At 42.9% G+C, this 14,142-nt stretch overlaps 2 protein-coding genes across 2 annotated transcripts; both read left to right on the forward strand.

Annotated features, from left to right (window-relative positions):
• Positions 1–2,622: 2,622 nt before the first annotated feature.
• Positions 2,623–5,946, forward strand: LOC107093240 (homeobox protein Hox-B6a-like). Its single transcript, XM_015388173.1, has 2 exons — positions 2,623–3,546; positions 4,708–5,946. Exons 1-2 carry the CDS (start codon positions 3,006–3,008, stop codon positions 4,977–4,979), a joined length of 813 nt encoding a protein of 270 aa, XP_015243659.1. The 5' UTR covers positions 2,623–3,005; the 3' UTR covers positions 4,980–5,946.
• Positions 5,947–8,044: 2,098 nt separating this feature from the next.
• Positions 8,045–11,954, forward strand: LOC107093237 (homeobox protein Hox-B5a-like). The gene is made up of 2 exons (XM_015388170.1): positions 8,045–9,171; positions 10,220–11,954. Exons 1-2 carry the CDS (start codon positions 8,523–8,525, stop codon positions 10,465–10,467), a joined length of 897 nt encoding a protein of 298 aa, XP_015243656.1. The 5' UTR covers positions 8,045–8,522; the 3' UTR covers positions 10,468–11,954.
• Positions 11,955–14,142: the final 2,188 nt, after the last annotated feature.

Consider the following 14,142-nt stretch of genomic DNA (forward strand, 5'->3'; position numbering starts at 1 on the left):
AAGAGCTTCATCAGCACTGATTTAAAATAAAATATAAAATGCATCAAGAAAAGTAAATCAAATAGGAAAATTTATGAATATTTATAATTAATCTTGTTAATTCTTTATGATATCTGATTGACATGTTTACCCCTTTGAAAATAAATTAGGGGCTTATTTCAGAGCATTTGTTGCCATCGTTACTGTAAATGCGGATTTAGGCTAAAATTTAAGACCATGTTGCGCAAAAAGATGAAAGTAATATGAGCATTACCGTCCCTGCGTCTGTCCGCGACTGCAGCTCATCTCTGTCCTTTTCCGTGAGGTGCTGGTCATCAATAATTAAACCCCAGTCAGCTCCAAAACAATCTGGCTGCTTCCCGTTCCCACAAAGCGGGGAGGAAATAGAGCGTCCTGCCAGCGAGAGAGGGAGGCCAGGAGGAGGGAGGTGCGGCTCAGAAAGCAGAAAGCAAGTTACACAGTAAAACTGCAAATTCTCCTCATTTCTTTTTCTTTCTTTTTTCCAGTAGGAAAAGGGAGAAATCAGCGTTCAGGTTTTTCAGCTTCCCAGATATCTCTGAGCAGAGTCTTTAATCATAGTAGAGCTGAGCTTTTTTGGAATGCATTGGGTGGGAGGGCAAAGTAAAAGCAAAAATAGAGTCTTTGTGTCGATTTATCAGTCGGACGGTCTGTAGTTTGGCCGTGGGGACAAGCCGCAGCCTGTGGAGGAAACAAAGAGAGACACAGAGAAGAGGATTTATTTATGGCTGCGGTTATTTTACAACCTCACTGACACACAGTTGGCTTGGAAAGAGCTTTCTTTCTTTCTTTCTTTCTTTCTTTCTTTCTTTCTTTCTTTCTTTCTTTCTTTCTTTCTTTCTTTCTTTCTTTCTTTCTTTCTTTCCACCATTAACGCCTCTTGCTCTCTGTCAAATTCTACTCGAACAGGAGCAATTACCAGTTTTTGTTCTTCCCTGAGATCCATATTGCCAGTTTTGCCATCCCAGAAATAAAGTTTAAAAGCACATCAACATATTTGTTCTTTGCACGATACAGTGCAACCTAAATAAAAATACAACTACAGACAAAAGCACTTAATAAACGATCCAAAAGAACAAAAAGAGGATTCAATTTTAAACATTCAACAAAAATATTATGATTCAACGTTTCCTCCTGCAAAAAAATAAGGACATTTAACACTAGGACCAGAATGAAGGTGCTTTTAGATGTTTTTTTTTAATTAATATTATTTTGTTTTTTTTTATTTATTCTGGAATGTTTAATATGGGAAAATTAAAGTGAAACTCTTTCTTTCTGTCTTTCTATCTTTCTTTCTTAGGAATAAAATGAGCGGTGTAGGCCTATATGACTGTGGGCGAGTGTTTTTTTATGTAAAGGTTTGATATAAATATCATCTTCCATCATTGTTGTATTTACATTTTCATTTAATCAGGATCCTGAAGCAGGATTGGATTCTAAAAGTTAACCAGTGGTCAATATAAACAATATCAAAATAATTAGACTTATAATTTTTCATTGTTGCTCCTATAGAGTGATAAAAATGCATGGTTTCATTCCTCGCGTGTTTACATTTTATGTTTATCCTCGTTTAACATGGAAACTAAACTAATTATTGAATTCAGTGGTTTGTATATCCTCCTCCTTCAGACACATGGAGGTCAATTCCTGATGCGTTGGCAGTGGAAAGGCTTTCAGGCCCAATCAGTGTCATTGAAACAGAAAAAAATTGGGTTTTTTCGGGACTGTTTCTTTTCTTCTTCTCCTCTTACCTTTCAGACTAATCAGTGTGACAGCAAAGGAAAATAATAATTCACGGCACACATTGATCACCCCCAAACAAACCTCAAAACTCCACCATGGTTTTTTTTTTTTTTTTTAACAATGAAGCATTTAGACAGTAGAAGATCACAGAGGCAGACATTAAATGATGCCAGGATTGGGGAACAGATTACCCAGAATGCCTGTGGAAGAGGACACACACGTAGCGGGATGTAAATGAAACCCAGAAAATAACAAACATGTAAACATCTAGATTATAAGAGCCTGGGTTCTACATCCAGGTCGCTCAGAACACCCCCCCCCCACACACACACACACACACACACACACACACACAGGGTGATATACGAGTCGCGCGCCCTGCTGCATGTTATGTTCTCTCAACAAATTCATTTGAACTCGATCTGTTGGCTGTTATCCACACAGTGCAAAAGGAAATGCGCTCAGTGTCCCCTGGTGGTGCAGCGGCAACTCAAACGCGCACACGCACGCGTGCACGCGCGCAGATCTTATGAGTCCAACATCGGATGAAGGACGTCGCGCGAGAAGAGAAACAATCAATTTAACGCGCGGAGAATTCCGCTGTGATTGCGCAATCTCACCGGGAGCCGCGAGAAGATTAGAAAGAGAAATGAAATGACAATTAGAAAGGGAGGGAAGCTGGAGATTGGAGAAGGGGAAATAAGAAGGGGGGGGGGGGGGCGGTTCCCACCCCCCCCCCCCCCCCCTCTCCTCGTCTCTCCAGCGAAAAGGAAAATTGAGGCAAACTAATGCCAGGCACGGAGTTTCCCATTGGACAGCCTTAGGTCAGCTGGTCTCTGACTCCCCCCTCTGACTCCCCCCTATGTTCCTCACCCAGTTCCTGTAACAAACACACACACGGACTGTTTGCTACCGAGCCCCCAACCAACACTGCCCAGCACTGGCACCCAGCCACCCCGACTTCACCCTCCTCACCCCTCCTCCCAGTCTGCGATAAAGTCCCTGATAGCAGCAGCAGCAGCAGCCGCTCCGTCTGCGGCTATAAAACACAACAAATCATAAAGTGCAGCAGGGAAGGCAGAGGAAGGAGGACGGGAGGAACCGTTAGCCTCGGTCCACTCCTCCTTCTTCTTCTTCATCGCGTTATCACTGTTGTTGTGTTTGTTAGTGCCCTCCTGTACTCCCCTCTCCTCTTCTTCTCCTCCTTCTTCTCCTTCCCACTTTTTTTTTTTTTTTTCTTACCAATGAGTTCCTATTTTGTAAACTCGTCGTTCCCGGTAATACCGGGAACGACTGGAGGAGGCCAAGCGGCGTCGGCAGAGCCCTTCCTCGGTCAGATCTCCCTGTATTCATCGGGATACGCCGACCACCCCCTCCGACACTACCAGGGGGCGGCGGCGGTGACTGCGGCCGCGGCGGTGGCGTACAGTGCTCACCAGGAGAAGCCTTACCCAGCCTCCACCTTCTACCAGCAGGCTGCGAACGGAGCGTACGGTGGGCACCGGGCGGCTGGCTTGGCGGTTGGGGGCGCTAACGGACCCAGTGCATGCGACTACGCCACAGCGGCAGCCGCGGCTGCGACGGCGGCCACGAACTTCTACCGAGACAAGGAACATCCGTGCGGTCTGGACGAACACCAGCTCGTCCTGAGTCAGGACGGCATGCACCGCAAAGTGGAGTGCGCCGGTCTTGGAGGAAAGGGACTCTTTGGAGAAGCGATGGATGACAAACAAACGGTGCCAACTCCCATTTATCCGTGGATGCAGCGGATGAACGCGTGTAACGGTGAGTGCGTCCTTCTTCCTTTTTCAACTGACGTTTTGTTTCCTCTGTCAGCCGTCCTCTCTCCCCCCCCTCCTCTGACTGGAGCTGCGTTATAAAGCTCGTTTGTTGGCTTACCAGTCAGTCAAGGGTTTAGTGTTTTATTGTCCGTCATAAAACTGGTTTGTTTGGCTGAAAGCCGCAGTTACTGTGTGACCTACTGACTGACGCAGCTGCCGAGGAGGGACGGCTGGGCTAAAAACAGAGTCTGCCTGGCGCTGCTGTCAGAGAGAAACAGCAGCAACACAAACATGCTGCCTCGGTTTGTCTCCGTTATGAGCTTCAATGATTCTCTTTGAAATCTGTAAGAAAACAGATCCTCCTGCTGCTGTTAGATATATAATAGCAGCTTTGAAGAAATTACGCAATTTTCTCAAAACAAACCATGCACTTTATTAAATTTTATGATTTTCCGCGCACTCTGTGCTGACTTTTCCAAAATCAGACATTATTAGACTGTAGAGGAATCCATTAAAACCGAAGCAAACAGAGACAGCTTAAAACAGAACGGTTTTAATGTCTTATTTTTCACTGTAAAAATTGGAAACAAATTTACTCTGTTGTGCTGCAATCTATAGATTGGCATTAATAAGAAACAAATTGCCTATTTGATTATTTATTTAACTTATTCTGAGGTGAAAAAATCTGTCAAGGTGTTTCAAAGGTGGGAGAGATAGAAAAAAAATTAAAAATAGAATAAAAGAGATTAAAATATTACATGTTATACGAAACGTTAGAGAAAAATAACGGGACTGATAATGTCTAATTATACTACGCTTTAATGTTATTGTTATTATTATTATTAATGTGGTAATTTTATTAAGTTTTAGTGTCTGATCAATCCAGAATCTGGATCTGCCAAACTAAAAGCAAACAAATAAAATAACCAAACTAATGAATAAATAATGAAAAAATACATTTCTATGATCTTAGAAATATAAACCTCTTGATCTTGAGGACTTTTGGGGAAAACATGTTGTTGTTTTTTACATTTCTTCTTGTGATTGTTATTAATACTTTTATAACTGTGTTGATCCTGAATCAGGATAAACAGAAAGGATCAAATTGAACCCTAGTTCTGGGTCCACCCCCCCTCACCTGACTCCGTCTCTCCTTATCTCTCAGGGACCTTCGGCAGCCCGGGGAGACGCGGCCGGCAGACCTACACGCGCTACCAAACCCTGGAGCTGGAGAAGGAGTTCCACTTTAACCGGTACCTCACGCGGCGACGGCGCATCGAAATTGCGCACGCGCTCTGCCTCACGGAGCGCCAGATTAAAATCTGGTTCCAGAACCGGAGGATGAAGTGGAAGAAGGAGAACAAGCTGATTAACTCATCGTCTTCCTCCTCCTCCACGGTAAACGGTACAGAGGAGGAAGAGAAACGGACGGAGTGAAAGCGAAGAGATGACGAAGACATTTAAAAAAGAGGAGAAGGATGAAAGGAAATCCATGCTGGTTATTCCAAATCTGGTTGATAGGTGTGGACGTGTCGTGAGCCCACTGCTTCTTTCATTTCCGTGTAGGAGGAACTGAGATGCTTTTCTCCTTCACTTCTCTCCAGGGTCCGGGTCTCCTAAAACTCACTATTGACTTATATTTAAATGTTTTTTTATTCCCAAAACATTTAAAAGAGAAAATGCATTCTCATAAACCATAAATGCTAATTATGCGGAGGAATAAAACTTGATAAAAGCAAAGAAAATTTGAAAGAAATAGACATAAAAGTGTGTATGTATGTGTATAAAAATTGGCCTGTTTTTTTTTGTAAATTCTGAACAATAATAAAGTTTCAGGATGTGTATTTTTATCCTGAAAGGCGCAGATCGCATATGAAGGTTATAAGACGCTCAGAAACTAGAGCTCATTTACAGCATTCCAACGTAACTACCTAAATTCTTACTGAAGCTGTTTTGTTTGTATGATTTTTAAGTATTTTTTAGGCACTTGCTTTGAAGGAAACACTTCCTCGTTTTTTTGTTTCTTTCTTGTTTTTGTTATAATGAGTTGTAGGCCTATCTTGTGTTCCTCACATACCAAACCAACAGGGGAGGGAAGGGGAGTGGGTTCGCTGTACATATTGTAGCTAAAATACAGATTTAGATAAAGGGAAAAAATCATTTGTAATGTGAAAATATGTTTCTGTTTTAAAGGGTCTTAAATGTTGTTTTTAGCTCTTATTTTCCCACTTAGATCTAAAGAAAAGCGCGTTGAGGTGTTGACCTACTGATGTTCTCCAAACTACCCAAACACCTTAAGAAGAGTGTACATTTGATGGAATTTGTAGGTTTATTTTAGTGGGTTTTTTTGTTTTCTTTTTGTCCAGTACGTATACTACCTATGAGAAATGTACAATAAACTTTAAAGAAGTGTATGATGAAATGTTGGCCCTTTTCTTTCAAACACAGAAAATAGTTTTTTTTTTTTTTTTTTTTTTTTTTGGTGATTCAGCGATTTATGTCCGTTTGCTCCAGAGACTCGTAAACCTTTTAGCCTTTTTTTATGTAAGTGTGAAACATGCGGTACTCGAGGCACGAGCTGCGGTGGTTCGGTGGCTGTCAGGGGCCTGGAGGCCGGGGGTCCGGGGCCAATTAGGTGCAGTGATCGCGGGGGAAGTGAAAGCGGCCTGAAATAATGAATGAGCCGCAGAGCCGCGCAGAGAAAGTTGACCTGTCCTCGACCAGGCCGGTCAGACATGTTGCACACACACACACTCTCTTCACCCAGACAAAGTGGACAATGTCCTGGTGACCTTTTGAACTCTGCTTGTCCCCGGAGTTACCGACGAGCCGAGCTGAAGTGAAGCAGCCTCAGAAAAATGGCGGAGTGTTTATTAGAGCTGGGAAACCAAACAGGACATTAACAAAACCAGCATGCCTGCAATTACTAACCTCATTCTATTCATTAACTCCGATAAAAACTTAGTTATCTAATCAAACAAGATTATGACCAATGAAGGATGCAGTAATGGAACCATATACATACAAATATAGAGATTTATGGCAAAAGTAGTTTATTTAACGGATGGCTCATAATGCGCACATTAAGACAGAAACGTTGAAGGTGCATCGACAAACAAAAAACCCCCATTTTAAACTAATTAAAAAAAAATTTTTTGTTAATGTCGTTTTTTAAGTAAAAAAAAGTAATATACTTCCTTATTATTCAGCGTTCGGAAGTGATGGATTTCAATAAAAGTCACAAAATGTTTAATAAAGGTTTAATTTCAAGCTAAAAAGGAAAATTTGAGGTTTTTAGATACGAATTCTTATTTTCTTTGGATAAATCGTTTCCCAAAATGAACCTCTGACATGTTGCTCGGTGAAAAAAATGTATTTAGAGATAAATTTATGCAGAAAGTTTATAAAGCAAAAAAAAAAATAGTAATCTCTCTCATTGGAAGATCGAAGCGATGAGCTTAAAGTGAGCAGAGATGAGCTGCGCAATGGTGGAAATATAAACTGGAAATTCTTCTTTGGGTTTTTTCCTGAATATCAGTTTTTGTTTTTAATTTTAATTCTACGATATATGACGTAAATTGAATTCGTAGCTTCTTTAATTGCTGGTATGATTATTATTGTTGTGGAGGTTTGGTCATTATTTTAATTCTAACTCTGTTAGAGTAAAGGAATGCAGCCTGAGACATAGACACACAGAATCTATCCGATTAATATCTATTTAAACAAACAAACAAAAATGAATTCGTGATCTTCCTCTGGCTCTGAGTGTGTGAGTGTTTTAACAAAGCATGCTCGCTCTGGGGCACCCTGGCCTGCAATGCATCCCAACCCAGGAATCAACAAATCATAAATCAGCAGATTTCTACCCTGTTTGGCAACAGATCACATTGAACATTCCACCACTGCAGTTGAGGGGAAAGCATAGGAAACCAGAGAGAAGGTAGCCAGTAAAAAAAAACCCAAAAAGAACCTGGAAAGTATAAAAACCAAAGATGAGCTGGTTTGTTATTGTCTGCTGCTTCTTTATACTCTCAAAAAATGCTTTCATTGCTTTATTTGGTGCTAAATTGAGGAGATTCTTTAATTACTCTGATTGCATCCATTGATGAAACTCACACTCTCCTTCCTTACCTCTGATGTTGGGTATTTATTATTTGCTTCATCTGCACTCTTATAATTCTCCTTACTATCAGGTGTGTTACTCCCATTTCATCATTAGAGCAGTTTTTCTTACACAGATCTCGGTTTCTCCTGCAGAGGGAAGCTTCTGATTGGAATGTGAGCCGAAGGTGGAAGGCAGAGTCTTGTTTTTATTATCATTCTGTATGTGCATGGTCTCCGCTTTCTAATTTGCTCCCTCCCTAAATGTGCTCGGCGGTGCATGGATGATCGAGCATGGGTACAGCCTGGGAGGGGGGGGACATGTAGGAGAAATTGACTGTTTTATATGAATCCCATTTCAAAGTGCCAACACTCTCTGCCCTTCTCCCTGTCCTCCCTATGTGTGCAGTGAATCATATTTGCAGTAGGTGGCGCTCTTCATTCACCAGCCGACACTGCTGGCAACCGAAAAAGGCAGCATGAAGAGGGGGAGGGAAGGAGGCTCAAGCCTTTATCATTAGAAACCTCAGAGCATGAATTACCTCCACGAAGTCATCGGCGAGAATTTACGAGTGGTCTGCAAAACAGTCACGTGATCGCGGCCCCTCCCTCTCCGTCTCCTCCCTCGCCTCCCCCATGACACACACACACACTCACACACATCTACATCCAACACCCCACCCCCCTATTTGGACGGCGCATACAAAGCTAAAAACGAAGTACAGTGCAACGCCATAATTCACTAATACATCATAAATCGTTGAAAGTACCAGGGTTGTAACGACCGGGAGAAATCTAACAAATCAGGCCCCCCCCCCCCCCTCCAACACCCCCCCTTTACAACTCAGCTGTTTGCCTGTAACTCTGTAAAACAACTAAATGAGTTCCTACTTTGTAAACTCGTTCTCGAACGGTCCCGACTATCAGCTGCTAAATTATGGAGCCAGCAGCGGCGCAATGAACAGCGGGACGTTCAGGGACTCCTCCTCCGCCACCATGCACCATGCGACGGGCTCCTATGGCTACGGCTACAGCGGCATGGATCTGACCGTATCCAGCCGAGGAGGGGGGGGCAACCGAGCCGCGAGCACCGGAGGACAGTTCGGGGGAGGCTCGGCGGTTGAGTTCTCCAGGGGTTTCGGCTTCAGACAGCCGGCCAGTTGCTCCCTCTCCTCTGGGGGGAGTTCTCTCCTGACAGGCGGCCGTGAGAACAACAAGCCGGGCGCGCAGAGATCTCCCACCTCAGAGCGACCAGGAAGCAGCAACCTCAGCTCTCCAAACCTGTCCGCCGCGGCTGGCGGCACGACGCCGCGCTTCACGGAGCTTGAAGACGCTTCGGGAGACAGCGAGGACCTGCTGGACTGCAGAGATGCCGTCCGTGGGGATGATTCACCGCCCGATCCGGCGCGATCCAGAGCAGCTGAGAAGCAGGAAGGCGACCCGGCGGGCTCAGCTGCTGGCACCAGGGGCAGTGACGCGCACGCACCTCAGATTTTCCCCTGGATGAGAAAACTGCACATAAGCCATGGTACATTCTGGCTCTCGGCAAATACACACATTTTAATTCAGAGGTTTAAACTTTAAGCTAAATACTTTCATCTACTTATGTAGAAGAAGTTGATGTGGAAATAGATTCTTATGCTTATTTATGGAAGCTCTCTATCCACATGGAAAGATGTAGAAAAAGCATCAAAGCCTTTATATTATCTGAATAAACCCAACAGTTTATCCTGTTGTCTGTTCTGTTATTTAGCGAAACATTTAGCTTAGAAAGAAAATATAGCAGATAAAAGGCGGAACATTTTAGCTGGTGTCTTTATTTTTAGATGTGATGTTATAGATTTTATTCTGATATCTAAAAAAATAATCCAATCGTCATGAGATGTAGCAGTTTGAGAAGGAGAAACCTCAGAGGCACTGCTTGGGTTATTCTCTCCTCTATCGTTGTGCCTTTTTTTAAAATCTCACAAAAGCCACATAAATCTGCCAAAGGTGAGCAAAGCTGGACTGCAAAGCCCAGCAGACTGGGGGAGCACACATGGACCGGGTGGGAAGAAAAAAGCAGCAGGGAGGGAAAGAATGAGAGGCTCTACAGGCTTTGGAGGTTGCTGCTTCTTTGAAAAGTCAAGCTTTATTAGGTGTGGAAACTTTATTAAAGAGGTGAGGCAGAGGACGAGGCAATAAATCCTGGAAGGGACCTGAAGGCTGGGATGTTTAGGTGAGGGTGATGTTTAAAAGGATGGGGGGAAGGGGGTTAAAAAAGGCAAACCTTAAGAATATAGTGATTAAAAAAAGCTATATTTTATTTGCTTTTATTTAATAAAAAATATTACCCAAATTCACCACGCGTCAGGTTAAGTAAAACACCTGTAGCTACGACGTTAGAGGCAGAACAGACTTCTATGATTTAAAGCAAATGAGCTGTTGTGTAAAAATAAGTGAATGATGCTTCTAATGGGTGTTTTTTTATTTTTGTGGCACATTAACCCCCCCATTTTGTGCGATGATGGCCGTTTGTTGCGCCACACATGGGGCCCTCTGTCCTAACAGCCTTGTGTTGCTTCCAAACCCCTCAGATATGACGGGCCCGGACGGGAAAAGGGCGCGGACAGCCTACACCCGCTATCAGACTCTGGAGCTGGAGAAGGAGTTCCACTTCAACCGGTACCTCACGCGGCGGCGGCGCATCGAGATTGCTCACGCGCTCTGCCTCACGGAACGACAGATCAAGATCTGGTTCCAGAACCGGAGAATGAAGTGGAAGAAGGACAACAAGCTTAAAAGTATGAGTCTGGCTCCGGCCGGCGGTGCCTACCAACCCTAGGAGGAAGGAGAAGCTGCTCCTTCAGCTTCATGACGTGTTTGTCTGGGAGGCAAACTGGACAAAAGCGCAAAGAGGTGTCCAAGGGAAAGGGAAAAATAAAACATGATGAAAAACACAAAGTAAAGAAGAAGGCTGGTGGAAATGGAATAAATAGAGGACGATGAAGAAAATAGTGGCAGGATGAATCGGATTCCATCTTTGATTCAAAGTACAATGTTTGTTCTCCAGTTAGTAGCTGTGATGTTCAGTTCAGCACTTTTTATTCGTGTCCTTTACGTCGGTTTGTGAGGGCAGCAGAAAAAAAACAAGGCTGGTACTATCTATCCATCTATATATATATCTATTTATCTTCATATATATATCTATATATACATCTATAGATATACATATATACAGAGATAAATAGATGTATATATATGTACATATATACATCTATTTATCCCTATATATGTTTTACTTTCCGGCTGCCTGCCTATTATCTAGTGTCCGATGTGTGAATATTTAGTGTGATATTTTCCTTTTGTATTCAGTCATCCTCTTAAGTTATTTCCATCCAGTGAAGCTCAGCCCCTCCCTGCTTAACCCCCCCATCCCTTCCCCGTCCTCTCACCGTGTTTCAAGCACCATTGAAACCTGAACTCACTTTTACTGTGGAAGAAGGGAAAATGTTTGCGTGTTTGTGAATGAGGTCGTGCTAAAAAAGTGCGCGTGTGTTTGTGAACCAATCGAGCGGCCTTCGTGTCCCTGTCCGTCCCTTGTTTCTGTGTAACCGACCGAAATATATCGTTGTTGTGATTATTTGTTGAATGTGTCACATCTGATGTACACACACACACACACACACACACAGATATGGTGACGTTTTGACGGCTGTGGTTGCGTTTGTGTGAGCGCGTGGGTGAATGAGAGCTGTGCGGTATTGTGTCCTTGTAAACTTTCTGTCAGTGAGCTTTTTGTAACTGTTTCGGATTTGAGTGAAACATAATTATGAATAAAGTTTCTCACGGTAAAGCGGAGTGGACAGCATGACGCAGCTGTTCACAGAGGAAAACTGGATTTTTTTGTAGAGCTTAACGCATTATTCAGCAACAGGAGCTCAAAAATGCATGAAAAAATACTCCATATTTAAAGAAGCTTATATGGGAGTGAAGCTTATATGAAGAAAAAAAGTATATTCTCCAAAAAATTCTTCGTGCATCTCGCAGGCCTGCCTGGAACCTGAGCCTAGAAATATCTAAAGCTCAAAGGATAAAGGCGACATTTAAGCACAAACCTGATCAGTTAAACAAAAAAGGAAGAAAACAATAAAGGCCAAATTAAGTTCAGAGTTTTCTACCTAAAAACAAATGACCATCGGTGGTCAAATGCGTCACGTTTCTGTCCTTTCCGCGTCGAACGGAAGCAGCTTCCAGAAAATCCAGTTATTGTCTCCTGATTATCTCTGCTTGTAAACAACCGAATGAACTTTTAAACTCACCGGCTGCTGACACTGTTTCCCTGTAAACTCCCCGCGTTACGCGCGGGCCACACGGGTCCTTCTCCGAGCCTCATCCGGCCATAACCTCCCGGCCCTTCCTGCGTGCTGTGTGTGGGTTGCTGTTTTAAAGCCATGTATAGATTTTTAAACTAAACTCTCTTCCTGCTTTGGGCCAAACTGAAAAATGGAGGCAGCTTTGACATTTACGTGTCAAACAGATGAGGGGTTTTATCTCCAAGTTGGATCGTAAAAATCTGTTTTGATTCCTCTCACTGGCTCTCCTCTGGTCACGTGGGGTCCATAAAGTTAGTTTTATGGTTTAGGGGAGTTGACAATGTATTTCACATTCTAGAAAGCAAGTGACGGTTTAACGGCTTCGTGTGGATCCTAAAAGGGTCAGTAAAACAGAGACGGAGCGGGAGAAGCGGTGTGTGCGTTTATGTGTGCGTGAGACGGAGAGAGAGAGAGAGAAAGGGAAACAGAGAGAGAGAACAGGCCACTATTAGCGGCAGCTGTTCCTGCTCAGGTTCGCACTTGGAGCCCGGAGATCTCCGCTGTGTTCCGCTGAGGAGTCTGGAGGCAGGCGAAGGACAGGCAGCAGGCACAGTAAGTGGAAGAAGGGCTCCCGGTAAGTGGGAGCTAAGTAGAAACAGGGGCGGTTTGGCTGAAGTGTGTGTGTGTGAGGTGGGGGGGTGGGGAGGGGGGTGCAATTAACGTGTCACTCATTGAGTGTGAGTGGTCCTCTAGTAGGGAGCGGTGAGCAGCTCTGGTCCTTCTGCTGCTGAAGGCCGCGCGGCGGTGCTGCGCCACCGGTGGAACATGGAGCGCCGTTAAAAGCGCAAACACTGCGCGGCTTTACAGCGTGTCCATGAAAGATGGCGCACAGCCAGGCATGCCGTGACTTCCACCGACTGCTCCCATTCTTCTGCTTGTTCTCATTGTTACATAGTTATATAGGGAATTCCAAAGTTTATATGCGGGATTTTATTATCCCACCATTCAGTGAAAAAGAATCTGGTTGGAAAGTGAAACAAAACATAAAATATTGGTTTAAGAGGATTGTTGTATATGTCAGGAAAAAAGAAAAGGAAAACAGTTTTTTTTTACTACATTTTTAAACTTCAGACTCGTAAAAATATATAATAATATATATATTTTTAAATTAACTTGTGGGGTCCAAAGGCTGGTCCTAATCTGATGGATCATCTTTTTAATGTCAGGGAGTCAGTTTAGATTTAGAAGTAATTTTATTTTAGGGGTTATTTTTTAGATAAACTAGGAAAATGTCAGGATTTGGTAAAAGGCAAAAGCTAAAATAAATGTAGGTCAGTAAAAAGTCTTAATATGTATAGAATTGCAAAGTTGTGTGTGGTGTGTGTGTGTGCTGGGAAGGGGGGGGGGTGTTACGATTTATCACAGACAAAATAAATCATATTTTGTGTAGATTTTATCAAACCCTCTCCCAAAAAGGTTGTTGGAATATTGAACAAAAAAAAAAAAAAAATCAAGCAAATTGCATCATCCTGAATAAACTGGTGTTAAGCTAAATCTAACAGGAGTTCCCACCGTCTGAAGGTGTTGCATAATTTAAATAATTATATTATAACAGAAACGGAATCAGGAAATTGTTGTCAAACTTTCTTCTGTGCATCAGATCCCATCTGGAACTGGATTACATGCTGGTTGTTGTTGCTTTGTTGATTTCTAACTTTCAGTCCACTGTTTCACTTTAATCCCAAACAGGCTGGAAACTGGTGAAAAGTTTAGGTCTAACTTAAATGTTTTCCTTCATTCCTCTCTCATCCACTTATTTTCTTAATATTAGGTTAAGAAAATAAGTGGATGAGAATTATATACTCAAATATGAGGATGTTTGTCACTAAGAGGACGAGAAAGGAGTGAAGGAAGCCATGTAGGTAAAGGCCTTCAGCTCTCAGAAACACTTCTGATCCCCGGTCAGTTTTAGACCATTTCTCAAAGCGTTTAATGCGACTAAAAATCTCTCAGGTAACCAGACTAGCAGTGGCGCTGATGACGACCTGATAATAGGGGAGTCCAAGCTGCATCCGGATTTTTAATCTGCTTAAGACGATCTAAACACACCCAGAACTGTGGCTGCAAAAAAGTAGAACAAAAAACCGACTTCAGTGAAGCAACAAACATATTTATATGTAGAAAAATGCTTTTGTTTTTCTATG

The sequence above is a fragment of the Cyprinodon variegatus genome, unplaced genomic scaffold (assembly GCF_000732505.1).
Source record: "Cyprinodon variegatus isolate N-32 unplaced genomic scaffold, C_variegatus-1.0 Scaffold415, whole genome shotgun sequence".
Taxonomy (NCBI): domain Eukaryota; kingdom Metazoa; phylum Chordata; class Actinopteri; order Cyprinodontiformes; family Cyprinodontidae; genus Cyprinodon; species Cyprinodon variegatus.

Coding starts and splice junctions, on each gene's coding strand:
- LOC107093237 (XM_015388170.1), top strand. CDS start 8,523: ATGAGTTCCTACTTTGTAAACTCGTTCTCGAACGGTCCCGACTATCAG. Junction 9,172..10,219: donor AAAACTGCACATAAGCCATG/GTACATTCTGGC, acceptor CAAACCCCTCAG/ATATGACGGGCCCGGACGGG.
- LOC107093240 (XM_015388173.1), top strand. CDS start 3,006: ATGAGTTCCTATTTTGTAAACTCGTCGTTCCCGGTAATACCGGGAACG. Junction 3,547..4,707: donor GCGGATGAACGCGTGTAACG/GTGAGTGCGTCC, acceptor CTTATCTCTCAG/GGACCTTCGGCAGCCCGGGG.